This window comes from Herpailurus yagouaroundi, unplaced genomic scaffold (assembly GCF_014898765.1).
Source record: "Herpailurus yagouaroundi ecotype Mexico unplaced genomic scaffold, PumYag 151476, whole genome shotgun sequence".
NCBI lineage: Eukaryota > Metazoa > Chordata > Mammalia > Carnivora > Felidae > Herpailurus > Herpailurus yagouaroundi.
The window spans coordinates 15,385-28,078 of NW_024422802.1; the positions used below are offsets into that span (position 1 = coordinate 15,385).

Sequence of the window (12,694 nt, forward strand, 5' to 3'; positions counted from 1 at the left end):
CTCGGAAAGTTTGCAGCAGGGTGGGGGGGCGGGGGCCGGGAGGAGGGGAAGAGGGGAGGCTGGAGGGAGGAGGGAAGATTTCCCGGGGGCTGCGGTGACAGGAGGTGGGGCAAGGCTGGGGGCTTCAGTCCCAGGGTCCCGGCGGGGGCAGGGAAGGTGCCCCCCACCCCCCTCCCAGCCAGAGTCCCCAGCCAGCCCCCCGCAGCCAGTGCGCGGTGTAGAGCTGTGCCCTTCACCCCGACCCTCCTCACTCACACCTCCCCCTCCTTGCGACACGGCTTCTTTGGACTCCACTCGGGTCAGCCCCTCCGCGTCTGCCTGGCCATCGTGACGTCAGTGTTAACGGCCACATCACACAACACACACATCACAAAGCAGGTGAGATGAATTGCGGTAAGTTGTTGTTTAACCCAATACAGCCGGCGTGTAATCAATGTGGAAACTTCTCACTGAGGTGTCCGACATTCTTTGTTCGCCCTGAGGCCTGGATCTCACCACAAGCGCGTCTCAGGTCGGACTGGCCGCACCTCAGGGGCTCAGGGGCCCCCTGTGGCCAGTGGCCGCCTCAGTGGAGAGCACCCCTCTATAGAATCAGGGAGGAGTTGAAATCACGTCCAGCTGAACGAAAAGTAGCATCAGACCGCGCTTTCCCCCTTTCTGTCCCCGGACCACAGGGGCCCAGCCTCCTGCTCTCTCCCGGGCCACTGGCTCCTCCGGGGTCCCCAGTCTAGGTAAGGAGACCCGCACGAGCCCCTGCCCCCGCCGCCCGGGCCTCTGCACAGCCCCCCATCCTCAGTCCCTCCCTCCCCCCCCACCCCATGCGCTAGGGGACCGGGGGCTGTAACCAGGCAGGAACGTCACCAGGCAACAGGCCTCAGGGGAGAGCTCGGATCTCCTGCACCTGCCCGCCAGCCTCCGGGGTGCCCACGGGGCGGGGCGGGGCGGGGTGGGGTGGGGTGGGGCGGGCGCTGCCTGTCTCCTGCCTCCGGCCTGTTTACCTGGGCTCAGTCACCGTGCTGACCTGAACCCGGCAGAAGGCCCATGGAGCCTGGTGGGGCCACAGGCCACAGGGGACAAGGGCCAGACAGCCCGGCCATGGCTCTGGGCCATTGATCCAGCCCAGGCTGGCTGGTGGGGGCAGGGAGACCTTGGCCTGGACAAACAGAGGCTCTGGGGCCTGCGTGCAGGCCCGGCACCCACCTGCCACTCCCAGAGGTAAGCGGGGGCCTCCGGGACGGGGGACCAGGATCTAAGAATGGCCCGGTGACAGTGTCCGTTCTGAGAGCCAGGCCTGGCTCTCTGGGGCTGGAGCCTCCGGCCCTGCTTTGAGAACAGGTCTTCAGGGCCCCGTCGGCCAGACAGCGACTGGGTAAGCAGAGGGCGAGGGGTCCCCAGAGCCGGGGTGGGGGCGAGACGGGGCGGAGTGAGGCCAGGTATATGGGCAGGCACGGGGGCAGTGGGGACACTGCGGGCTCCGGGGGCTGGGAGGCCTGGGTTCCGGTGGGGCCGGTGGACCCTGGGCCAGGGACTGGGCGGAGGAGGGGCCCCGTTTGCCAGGCCGAGCTCCCCACCCACACTCCGCAACACTGGATGTGCCCTGCTCCCTACCTACGCACCCACCTGGGCTCTCGGGTGTGGGAGACGGGCCCCGAGCCTCACGCTGCGCCGAACGGGGGACCCTTAGGTCCCAGGCCCGGAGCTGCGTGCAGCCGGCTCTGCGCGTGCGTGCGCGTGTGTGAAGTTTGAGGAATGCACCCGTGAGTTCGTGTGTCACAGACGGATGTGCGTGTACCTGAACGTGTGTCTGCCTCTGTGATCTGTGTGTGGGTTTATCACATATTTATACCGTATTCGCGTGTGTGTGGAGGGGACTTTCACGCGCTCCCCCCACCCTCGGGCGCACACCACGTGGCTCGTAGCAGGGATCTGCTCCAGGCCCGGGTCCTCCTCGCTGGAAGGTGCCTTCCACGGCTCTAGATGAGATTTCTGGTCTGTTCCTCCCCGCGCTGCCCTGCGGTGGCTCAGTGACCTTGGGCAAGTCGTTTTCTCTCCCCGTACCTGGTTTCCCCCAACTATTAGATAGAGATAACAAAGCAGGACATCCCAGGCTGCCGGAGGCTGAGATACAATGTGATTCGCAACATTGTCCAGTAAAGGGCTGGCAGGCAGGGGGGGGGGCCCGGCCCTGCCCCCCCCCCCCCCCCCCCCCCCCCGGGGAGCTCAGCTTCCGGTGGGCCGACTGAGGACGCTCTGAGGGTCAGGGAGAGCTGGAGGGCAGAGGGGCAGGTGCCAGGGAAGGGGCCAGGTGCTCAGATCAGAGAAGAAGCCGGTGTCAGTTGGGGCACACCCAGCCCTCCTTCCAGGGGCTCACCCTCAGGGGACAGAGAATGTCCCAAGGTGAACTGCGCGTTGATGGGGGAGGCCTGGGATGCTCCAGAGAAGCAGCCACCCCTCCTGAGGCACCCTGGGAGAACTGCCAAGAGGAGGTGGGAGGCGCACAGGGGTCAGCTGGGAGCGGGCCAAGTCACAGGAGGGCAGCCCAGGCAGAGGGAAAGCCAGGTGACGAGCAAGAACTTCCAGGGTTCCCGAAATGACCCGCGTGACGCTTTTCATGCAGAGCGAGCTCAGGGCCCTTGACCTGTATACCTCTTCTAGCGTCTTCATTGTTAGAATTTGATGGCTGGGAAGTCCAGCGTCAAGGGGAAAAAGAAAGCAGAGAGAAAGGAAGGCAGGAGAAGTCGGCCGGGCCACGCGTGCCCAAAGCGCCCTCCAGCTATCGGGAAGGAGCTGGGATCCCAGCATTCCCTCGCTTGACGACAACTACTGGGGGTCGAGCTCTGCCCTGGGAGCAGGGCACACGGCGGTGGGCAGAATAAAGCCCCTGTCCCGGTGCCACTTTCAGCCAGAGAGGAGACAGACAAAGGACACTCAGCATCATGCAGTGTAGGTCACCAGAAGGGCTATGAAGAAATTCGAGCAAAAGACCTGGAAGGAGAGGAGCAGGCCTTGGGGCGAACTGAAGGAAGAGCGTTCCTGGCAGAGGAAACAGCATGTGCAAAGGCCCTGAGGTGCCGCGTACTTGATAGTGGAAGGTCTGGCAAGGAGCTGGGTGTGGCTGCAGCAGAGGGTGGGAGAGGACAGAAAGACACTCCAGGGCCGTGTCCCAAAGGCTCTTGTGGGCTGTGATCTGGGCTTCGGGCTCCGTTCTAGGTGGAGGAGAGCGATGTGAGGCCCACGAGCGGGGCCCACGGTGAAAAGTCTGCTCTGGCGGTTGTGTGGGAACTCGCTAGTGGCGGTGACCACACAGCTGGCTACTGCAGGAGTCGAGGTGACGGATGATACTGACCTGGATGACGGTGGGAGCCCGAGAGGTTCCAGGAAGGGGTCGGGTTCTGGAAGCAGCTGGAGGGTAGAACCACAGACCCTTCTGATGGACTGAACCCTGGAAGCAACCAGGGAGGGGGGCACTGTATCATAGTAAAAGACAGGAGTCGTGGGTCATCTTCCCAGCTGTCACTTGTCACACCTGCCCATCTCCTGCTGGGCTGTCAGCCCCAAGAGGACGGGAGACAGGGCTCATATTCACCAGCGCGCGTCCCCCCCTTCCCCGTGCCCAGTGCAGAGCCCGACACCAAGCAGGTGCCCGACAAAAATGGAGTGGTTCGGGGGCACCTGGGTGGCCCAGTCGGTTGAGCGTCCGACTTCGGCTCAGGTCACGATCTCGCGGTTTGTGAGTTCGAGCCCCGCGTCGGGCCCTGTGCTATCAGTTTGGAGCCTGGAGCCTGCTTCCGATTCTGTGTCCCCCTCTCTCTCTGACCCTCCCCAGCTCACGCTCTGTCTCTCAAAAAATGAATACACGTTTAAAAAAATTTTTTTTATTGTTTTAAATGGAGTCGTTCAGGGGGACACAGCAGGCAAGCCCCAGGTTCCACCTCCTGGAGGCAGCAAGGTGTAGGAGAGAGCACCGTACCAGGGGTCTGGAGATCTGGGGGCCCTCGCCATTCGTTCTCTCATTCACATAGCAGGGCCTGTGGGTTCTGCGGGGAAGCAGGGGTGAGGAGGACGCAGGCCTGTCTCTCCTGTGGGGCGAAGAGACGAAGCCAAAGGCCAGGCATCCTGGGGATCTGACCGCCCAGGAGAGGAGGCGGCCTACTACCCAGGGCCTGGGGACCCATCGCCAGGCTGGTGGCCTTGCACGGGGCCTTTAGGGATCCCTGCAGTCCTCAGACGGAGGGCGTGGCTGCACAAAGGTGTGGCTTTGTGGGCCTGCAGGGTGACGTGCGGGACGGGAGTTAGGGTTATGGGAGAAGGTGGGCATGGAGGGTCTTGGGCGCTACAGCAAGGGTTCGGAGGTGGCCACGAGGGCGTTCTGAGCAGGTGAGCGGTTGGAGGTGGGCAGGGAGTGCTGCCCGGTGACAGTGTGATGGCACGTTGGAGGAGACAGGAGATGGGGACCCCAGGGAGGAGTCCTCCCAGGGAGGAGTCTGCCCCAGGAGCCCAGGTGGGAGGCGATGGGGAGGTCCCGATGAATTGCCCCCCCACCCCCCCCCCCCCGTCAACTTGGGCTGGATCCAACTTGGGCCGATCTTACCTTGGGTTTCTGCCCAGTGGCTTTGCTAATACTGGGCTCCTCTGTGATGCTCACTGTCCCCCCCCCCCCCCAACCCCAGATGCGAGTGAGGGACACTTAGGAAGAAGATGAAATCCGTGGAGTGAAGGTCTGGTCTCGGGGGTGGGGAGAAGGGAGGGGAGGCCTGCTGAACATCCCACCCTGGACTGCTCCCCTAGGCGCCTCCCCTAATAGACCTCTGACCTTCTCCGGGCCTCGTTCCCCCCCCCCCCCCGCCTCGGTACCCCGATGATGCGTGAGCCAGCAGAGCATAGGGGTCGGGGCGCTACTCTGCTTGGGTTTACAGTCTGGTTCTGTTGCTCTAACCAACTGTGAGACCCCGGCCAAGCCGCTCAACCTCACCTCTGTGCCCCCAAGTCCCCGTGGCGGTGCGAGAAATCCCGCAATAGCTCCTTGGTGATCCAGGCTCAAGAGTATATAACCAGGGGTGTGGCCACCTCTGGCAGAAGCGGTGGACCTGGGCTGAGAGAGGACCTGGGCTCTCCTCGAGCCAGCCTGTCGGGACGGCCAGTTTGTCACCAGGGTTGCTGCGGACGCTTTGGGAGGCGGGCGAGGCTGCCCCGACCTTCGCAGGATGTGCACCGGCCATCCTCGGCTGCGGCCCCGTGGGTACTGATGGCTTCTGGAAGAGCCTCAGCCCGGCTGAGGGTTGCCAACAGTCCCTCCTCCCTTGCACTCCGGGGGGAGGGGACACTGTAAGGGTCACTGTGGCTGATAGCCAGTGACTTAACGCCAAGAGGAGCAACGGGGAGCAGGGACGCAGGGAGGAGGGCCAGGAGGCCCCTTAAATCCAGCCGGGAGAGCTTCGAGCTTCGCCGGGGAGCCCCATTTTTCAGAAAACCCACTGTATGAAAACCTAAGACGCAGCCCCAAGGAAAGCCCTCCCACCCCCTCACCCCCACATACACATCTGAGGGTGTATTTTAAAGCCACAGTGGCATTTATGGATGCAGTGAGACACTTCTCGAGGGTCTAGCATCCTGACCCTGCCGGTGGGTGGATGGCTAAAGGGCCTTCCCTGAAAAGCCAAATAACACCCAGAAGTTTCCTTGGGGGGTTCCGAAGATACAGCCGCAGACCCAGGGCACTGAGAGTGGCAGCATCTGGTTGTTATGAAGTCATGATCTGTTAATGAACAGCTCATTTACAGGAAGCAGCCCAGGGTCCTGGCAGGAGCAGGGAGACAGAACCCCCCCCCCACCCACCCCCGGGCTTGATCCCCATCTTCCTGCTGTGTGACCCTGGGCCAGTGTGGCTTAGCCTCTAGGGCGTCGGGTTTTTCATCTGTAAAACGGGGCTGATCGTGAGTGACAGATCCTCAAACCGCATTGGGAAATTGAGCCTAGGAAAATCCCGGACTGAGCTGTTGCTGTAACGCTCCGGCCGTCGGCTTCCTCCTCTGCCCCATGGGTGCGGAACCTCGAACGGTGTTTGGAGGTTTGAGGCAGACACGTACAGTGTCCACACAGCGTGGGCCCGAGGAAGGGGTACGCAGATGGACAACGAGCCCCACGCCCCTGGGTGAGCAGATGAAATGAAAAGTGTTCCCGAGACGCCCGATGAATTTTAGTTCATGCCTCCTCTGGCCCGAAGACACTCTCGGCTGGGGGGGGGGGGCGGGGAGACCAGAGGGCGCACTTCTGGAAGGGCAGGGGTCTGGCCCAGCATTGTACTGGCTCAGGGGCTGCCGGGGGAGGGTTTACGTGAATGGAAGGCAGCGGTATTTCGGGACGCTGTGCCACGGAGAACCGAGAGGAAGGAACTCGCCTGAGCGGACAGAAGGCCAAGGGCTCGAGGAGCTGGTTGATAGAAATTTGCACTCCGGGCTCTCCGGCTGCGGGTACCATCGCGGGGCGGTGGGGGGCTTGGGAACCGAAGCCCCTCTCTGTCCTCGGACCACAGAGAGGCCGGTGCGGCCGCAAAGGTGGCGTTTCCAGAGCCCGACGGAGTCCAGCTCCGCTTGTCCTCTGGAGCGAGCGGCCCCAAGGCCCTAGGAGGTGGCTCGTGCCCTCTCTCAATCACCGCCTTCCAGAGTCGCGGACTTCCCATCCCAAAGGCGGGGCTGCTGTCTTCCGTGCACCCTTGGTATTCGGCAAAAGCTCCTTTGCCGACGCCGGGTCGTTTCCAACCCGGGTCTGTTTCTCCACCAGGATGCCCACGGCCGAGGCCCCCCAGGCAGCTGGCAGACAGGGCGATGGAGGTGATGGCGAGGAGGCAGAGCCGGAGGGGATGTTCAAGGCCCCCAAGGACTCCAAGAGAAAAGCCCGGGACTACCTCCGCCTGGCGCCCCTGTGGCTGGCCCTTGTCGTGCTGGCTTCGGTGGGGGTCCTGCTCTGGTATTTCCTAGGTAACCGGTGGGCCCGTCCGGGAGAGGCGCCTGGGGAGGAATTGGGATGGTCGTCGGGGGCTTACCAGGAGAGACCAGAAGTCCAGGCTCGGGGAATGCGGAGTTCACTGCGTGAACTTGGGCAAGGCACTTCTTCTCTGAGTCTTTCTGCCGTCCTGTGAGATGGGAGACCTCCTGCACCTACGTTCTAGGTCCTGGGCTCAGGTCAAGGGCAAGTTCCTTGCTGGAGTCAAGCGCCCCCAGCTCCCTCCAGCGGGGGAAGGCGTATTCTCACAGCACCCAATTCCTGTGAACCGACAAGCAGGAGTGTAAACATTGCCTCCACTTGCCTGAAGCCCTCCTGGGTTGCCCCTGGGCTCAGAGCCAGTTGGCTCTGTGGGAGGAGGCCCAGCGGCACGGGAGGTACCTGGCACCTGGGGTGGGGACCACAGCTGTCGCCTCTGGGTCTCCAGGACCCAGCATGACTGGGGATGAAGGGGAGGGAGACACAGGACTCAGACGCCCGGGGGAGTGTCCCTGCACAGAGATGGCTTTCACACCCAAACTCGGGCACGCTTACAATTCAACACACGGGGAAGGGGGATCTGGAGTGTCCAGAGCAGGCGGCCAGGGGACGCTGGCCTTGGTCTGAAGTTTGGCCTCCCCCTCTGGTATCGCAGCCCTCAACTGGTCCCCGGGAGACCCAGGAGCAACGGGCCCATGTTCTTGGGTCCATCTGTCTGTCCTTCTATTCATTCATTCATTCATCCACTCACTCCCTTATTCAGTACCAAGCACTTTCTGTGCCCCAGGCTCTGTGCCAGGCTCTGAAGATAGCCCCCTGCCCTCACCAGAAAGCACGGCATGGGCTAGGACAGAGGAAGGTGAGCGGCCAAGGAACCAGACTGGAGACAATGCACCTTGCCCAAGCGATCAGAGACTTCCCATAAACACTCCGCGGAAGTTAGATAGTCTCCTTACCGGCTGAGTCTCATGGTGGAATGTCGGGCCCTTTGAAGGGAACGGGGACCCACTATGGAGTAGGCATCACAGACATCAGCCTAGGCCCAGCTCCAGCGGGCGTCGGGGTAGGGATTGTCTGGAGCCGGCCCCTGGGCCATGCTGTTAGGAAGCCTAGGCCTGATGCACCTGCTGGCCATGACTTAGACTGTGAATCCGCTCAGAGCCAAGCGATGCGGGCAGGCTGGGGGGTGGGGGGGTGGGGGTGGGAGCTGTGTGCATTTCACCACTGGCAGGAACCCAGTACCCCAGATAGCACAGAGCTGCCGAGGCCTCGGGATGATGAGTCTTCGGGGTAAACCGCGGTGTCGGGCTGGAGGGCCAGGAACCCAAGGGCCAATCGTCTTTCTTTGAGAAATCTAATTGCTCCTGATTCTGCTCCGGGAGTACATTCACCCCTCGGGGAGGGGGTGCTCCCTGGGGCTGAGGACCCAGCGGAGGTGGGGGGGGTGCTCCAAAGCCCCCAAAGGGATTTAAGGGTAAAAGGAGGGACTTCCAGGAGCTATTTGAAGGGTTCTTCCTGCCCAGGCTCACGCTGTGCTCCGGGTGCTGGGCGAGGTGATGAATCTAGAAGGGGAGACAGACAGGGGGCCTGTGCTACTGGAGCAGGAGAAGCCCAAAGTGACAAGCCAATGACTGGTTAAGTGGCAGTTGGACTCTAGAAAGGGGTCCGGGGGAGAGGAGAGGCAGGGGTAGGGGCTGGCTCCCCAGGCGGGCAGGTCCTGGGCCCTGGGGTGCCTCCTACTTACGCTGGGGGCCCTCATGACTGCCCAGCTCTGTCTTCCTCGTACTTACCCTCCCCTGCTCTCCTGGGTGACCGTTCATGCTTTCTTCTTCCCGGCACCAAATCCCGCAGGCGCCCCCCCCCCATTTCTCCGCTCCCCCCTTTGCAGCAAACTCCTCGAAAGACCCGTCTCTACTTCTGCACCCCCAGCCTCTCCGGTACCCTCTCCAATCTGGCTCCCCGTCCCCACCCCCAACGGCACTTGCCAAAGTCGCCAGTCATCACGTCGCTACATCCGACGTCCGGCCCTCTGTCCGCCTTGCACCTGAGCCACCGGCAGCATCTGACCAGGCCCCTCGCTCCCTCCTCCTCGAAACCCTCTCCTCACGTGGCTTCCAGGGCGCCCCACATTTTCTTCTCCCCCAGCTCACACTGTTTGCTTCTCCCGCGTGTCCTTCGCTGGTCGAGGGCTCCCCTTCTCCCTAGTCCGCCTTCTTCTTTCAGGGTCTCATCCGGTGCCCCTGGCCTTAAATGTCCTTTATACCCCGGTGACTCCCAAACCCGTCCAGCCTGGGCTCCTCTGTCGCCGGGGCTTGCCCTCCACCAGGATGTCTAAGGGCACCTCGGACCGCAGCCCACGGCTCTCCTTCATTTCCTCTGGACCCGCACCCCCCAGCCCACACAGTGGCCATCCCGACCCTCCAGCCGTGCCCCCCTTTGCTCCCCGTTTTTACACCCCAGCCCCAATTAGCCAGCAGGCCTGGTCGCCCCTCGCCTGGCCACTGTCACTGGACGACCGTAGGAGACCCCCTCCCCCGACGGCCGCGGGGCTCCCTGCTTCTGCCCTTGCCCCCTTACAGCCCGTTCACACAACACCAGGGGGACCGATTTAGAAAGCAGATCAAAGCACCTAACCTCTCCCCTTTAAACCTCCCCCCGCTCCCACCTCATGGCAAAACCCAAGTCCCCCCCCCCCCCGCCCCCCCCCCCCTCCCATCTCTTCCTACTCTCCCCTCCTTGTGTTCCTCAAGTACACCACATGAGCTCCTTGCCTCAGGGCCTTTGCGCTTGCTGGTCCCTCTGCCTGGAACGTTTTTTTTTTTCTGTAGATTAACATCCGCCTTCTTCCCTGGCCGCCAGGTCGCGGCCCGCCCTCACCCCTGATCTCTGCGGCACTGACGCCTCTAACTGTTCATTTATTGTCTGCCTTTCTTGCTCAACAAACCATTAAGGGCAGGGTGTTGTTTTCTTCACTGTTATACCTGGAGCGCTAACACAGTAGGGTTCTCAAGTACCGTTTGCTGACTGAGTGAATAAACGAATGAACGGGGCTAGAGACCCAGGGCTGTGACTCCGGCGAAGGGAAGGATGCACGGAGGCGCTAACGCGCAAACCTGACCTTCTCGGCCACGCGGGTCCCCTGGCTTTCGTGTGGTCTGTATCCTGGACTGATTCTGGTGTCCGAGCTTCTGCCTGGGAGCCTTCGGGACGCCATCCGTCTATGGGCTTCTTTCCTCCCTGTCGCCGAACAAACCGGAAGACGCGACGTCCGCGGCAAAGATGATGATGGGGGAGGGGCCTCGGAGGCCCGGGATGCAGGCCGCTGAGCTGAGGGTTTGGGTGGCAGGAGAAGGCGTCGGGGAGACCGGAGGCTCCCTCGGCTGACCTTGTTGGTTTCTTCCCGGGCAGGGTACAAGGCGGAGGTCACGGTCAGCCAGGTGTACTCGGGGAGCCTCCGCGTGCTCAATCGCCACTTCTCCCAGGACCTCGCCCGCCGGGAGTCCAGTGCCTTCCGCAGTGAAACGGCCAAAGCCCAGAGGATGGTAGGGAAGGGCTGCAGGGAAGGGAGGGAACGGACGAGGGGTGGGGAGGGACGCGGAGGGCCCCGGTCAGGCCGAGCCCGTCGGTCAGTCGCTTCAGAGCCCTCGCTGGGAGCCGGGTCCTCTTCCAGGCACGACGGGAGGGGAACGGGGGACAGGGGGATGGGAAAGTCAGCGGACTCGGGGGTGAAACGCACTTGGGTTAAGTCCCGATGGTCACTCCCTAGCAGCCTTACCTTGGGGGAGGTCAGGGCCGTGCAGGGGTGCTGTCCGGGCCCACCCACATCCCCTCCCCCCCCAGGGCGATGGTTTCCTGCCCTGGGGATGGTCTCGGGCTGCCCGGACGTCCCACCCTCTGGCTGCGGGATGGCACCCCACCCAGGAGGGCAGGCCGGAAGTGCTGAGGAGCAGGGCTTCCTGGGAGTAACCTTCAGCCACCAGACAGGGCGCGGGTAGATAAATACCCCAGCTCCCTTGGCCTTGGTGAGGCGCCAGCTCTGGGCTGCCTCCCAGGGCTCCGTGTTGGACGGTGCCTCAGCTGCCCACGGCCCTGTCCTCCTTCACAGCTGCATTGGCTGTCCCCCTGCCAGCCTGTCCTCCTTGTCCCCCAGCTCCCGGTGCTCTCCAGAATCACCCCCCAAGAAGCCACTCTCCCCACACCCTTGTCTCGGGACTTGCTCCTGGGAGACGCGCCCAAGGCTCTCTTTCCTCTGTAGCGCGGATAATCCAGAGGGGCACGGGGTCGAAAGGGGATGGCGGGGACGTTGTTCAAGGTGTCCGAGATGCTCCGCAAATGCACCTCCTGCCGTCCGCGCCGGGCTGCGAACACGCACGCAAACCGACCAGCTCAGCCCCCGTGGCTGGGGGGGGGGGGGGGGGGGGGGGTGAGGACCCGACTCGGGAGCCGAATGGGGCTCTCCGGAGTGGAGGGGCGACTTTTGACGAGGAGGGACGGAAGCCATCGGTGGTCTGGCGTAGGCGGCAGCGTTGAGGGGCAAGGCCTAGGTATGGGGAGAGGGGAAAGGAACGGGGGTCAAGTTTGTTTTCCGCCGCTCCTCCGCTGGGTGACCTCGGGCAAGCCTCTCCACCCGGTGGGTTCCTGTCAAGCAGGGCCACCGACAAGGGCAAAGGACACGCGCAGGTGGGAGGGGGTTTCCGCAGAGGGTCCCCAGGGTGCTGCTGTCTCCTCTCCTTTTAGCTCAAGGAGCTCATTGCTAGCACCCGCCTGGGGCCTTACTACAACTCCAGCTCAGTCTATTCGTTTGGGTGAGTCGCCCCGGGCCCCACCCCCACCCCCACCCCCAGCCCTCACTAGAACCTGAGACTCAGAGACAAGGAGGGGGTGCTGGCGGCTTCCGATGCGATGGCCTTGTTTTTAAAAATGGGGACACCGAGACATGGGCCTTCCCTTCGCGGAGCTCGGTTTCCTCACCTGTAGAATGGGCACAAGGCCGCGGGGGGGGGGGGGGGCTCACGCCAGACCCTGGCTGTGCGGCGCGCGTACGCCACACGGGAGTCGGGGTGGCCCAGCTGTCCCGTGCATGTCCGGCTCCGGCCGGTGGCACACCCTTGAACCCCGCCCGCGCGCGGCCGGGAGGTAGAGAGCGCCTCGCTCCGGGTTTGTCGGGAGGAGGTTTCCACGTGAAGGGGGACGACAGCGCGGGGGGGGGGGGGGGGGGGGGGGGCACGAGCCAAGCTTGGCTGTCTCCCCCACCGGAGCCGGATGTCCGGCCCCTTCCCACCCGCCTCGCCTTCTGCCTGCCTTAGGGAGGGGCCTCTTACCTGCTTCTTCTTTTTCATCCTCCAAATCCCCGAGCACCGCCGGCCGATGCTGAGCCCCGAGGTGGTGCGGGCGTTGCTGGCGGAGGAGATACAGTCCACGGCCAACGGCTCGGCCCCCGCCCCCTACAGGGCCGACTACGAGGTGGACCCCGAGGGCCTGGTGATCCTGGGTCAGTACTGGGGAGGGGCGGGGGGTGTGGGGCGGGCCGGTGAGGGCTCCACAGGCCTGGATGCTCTCAGGGTGGGGGTGGGGTGGTCTCCGAGCGACCCCCACCCCGGGAGCCAGGACCACTGCGGGGCGGTAGGGGGTCGGCACTCGGGGTCAATCTCAGGCAGGCTGGCTCTGACGGTAGCTGCAATTTTTACTTGCACTTCTTCATTTCGTTTTATTT

The 12,694-nt window shown here is 63.4% G+C and overlaps 1 protein-coding gene across 2 annotated transcripts in view; it reads left to right on the forward strand.

The window, feature by feature from the left end:
* Positions 1–1,026: 1,026 nt before the first annotated feature.
* The window catches only part of LOC121026677 (transmembrane protease serine 6), a 28,862-nt gene continuing 17,194 nt past the window's right edge, over positions 1,027–12,694 (forward strand). The window contains exons 1-5 of one of the 2 annotated variants that reach the window (XM_040469474.1): positions 1,027–1,215; positions 6,781–6,977; positions 10,390–10,523; positions 11,719–11,786; positions 12,288–12,472. In XM_040469474.1, coding sequence (XP_040325408.1) covers positions 6,782–6,977; positions 10,390–10,523; positions 11,719–11,786; positions 12,288–12,472 — 583 coding nt within the window. In that variant the 5' untranslated portion in view covers positions 1,027–1,215; position 6,781. Of the gene's footprint in view, positions 1,216–1,237; positions 1,370–6,780; positions 6,978–10,389; positions 10,524–11,718; positions 11,787–12,287; positions 12,473–12,694 lie in introns of those variants that run through there. The other variant, XM_040469475.1, reaches the window with a different exon arrangement.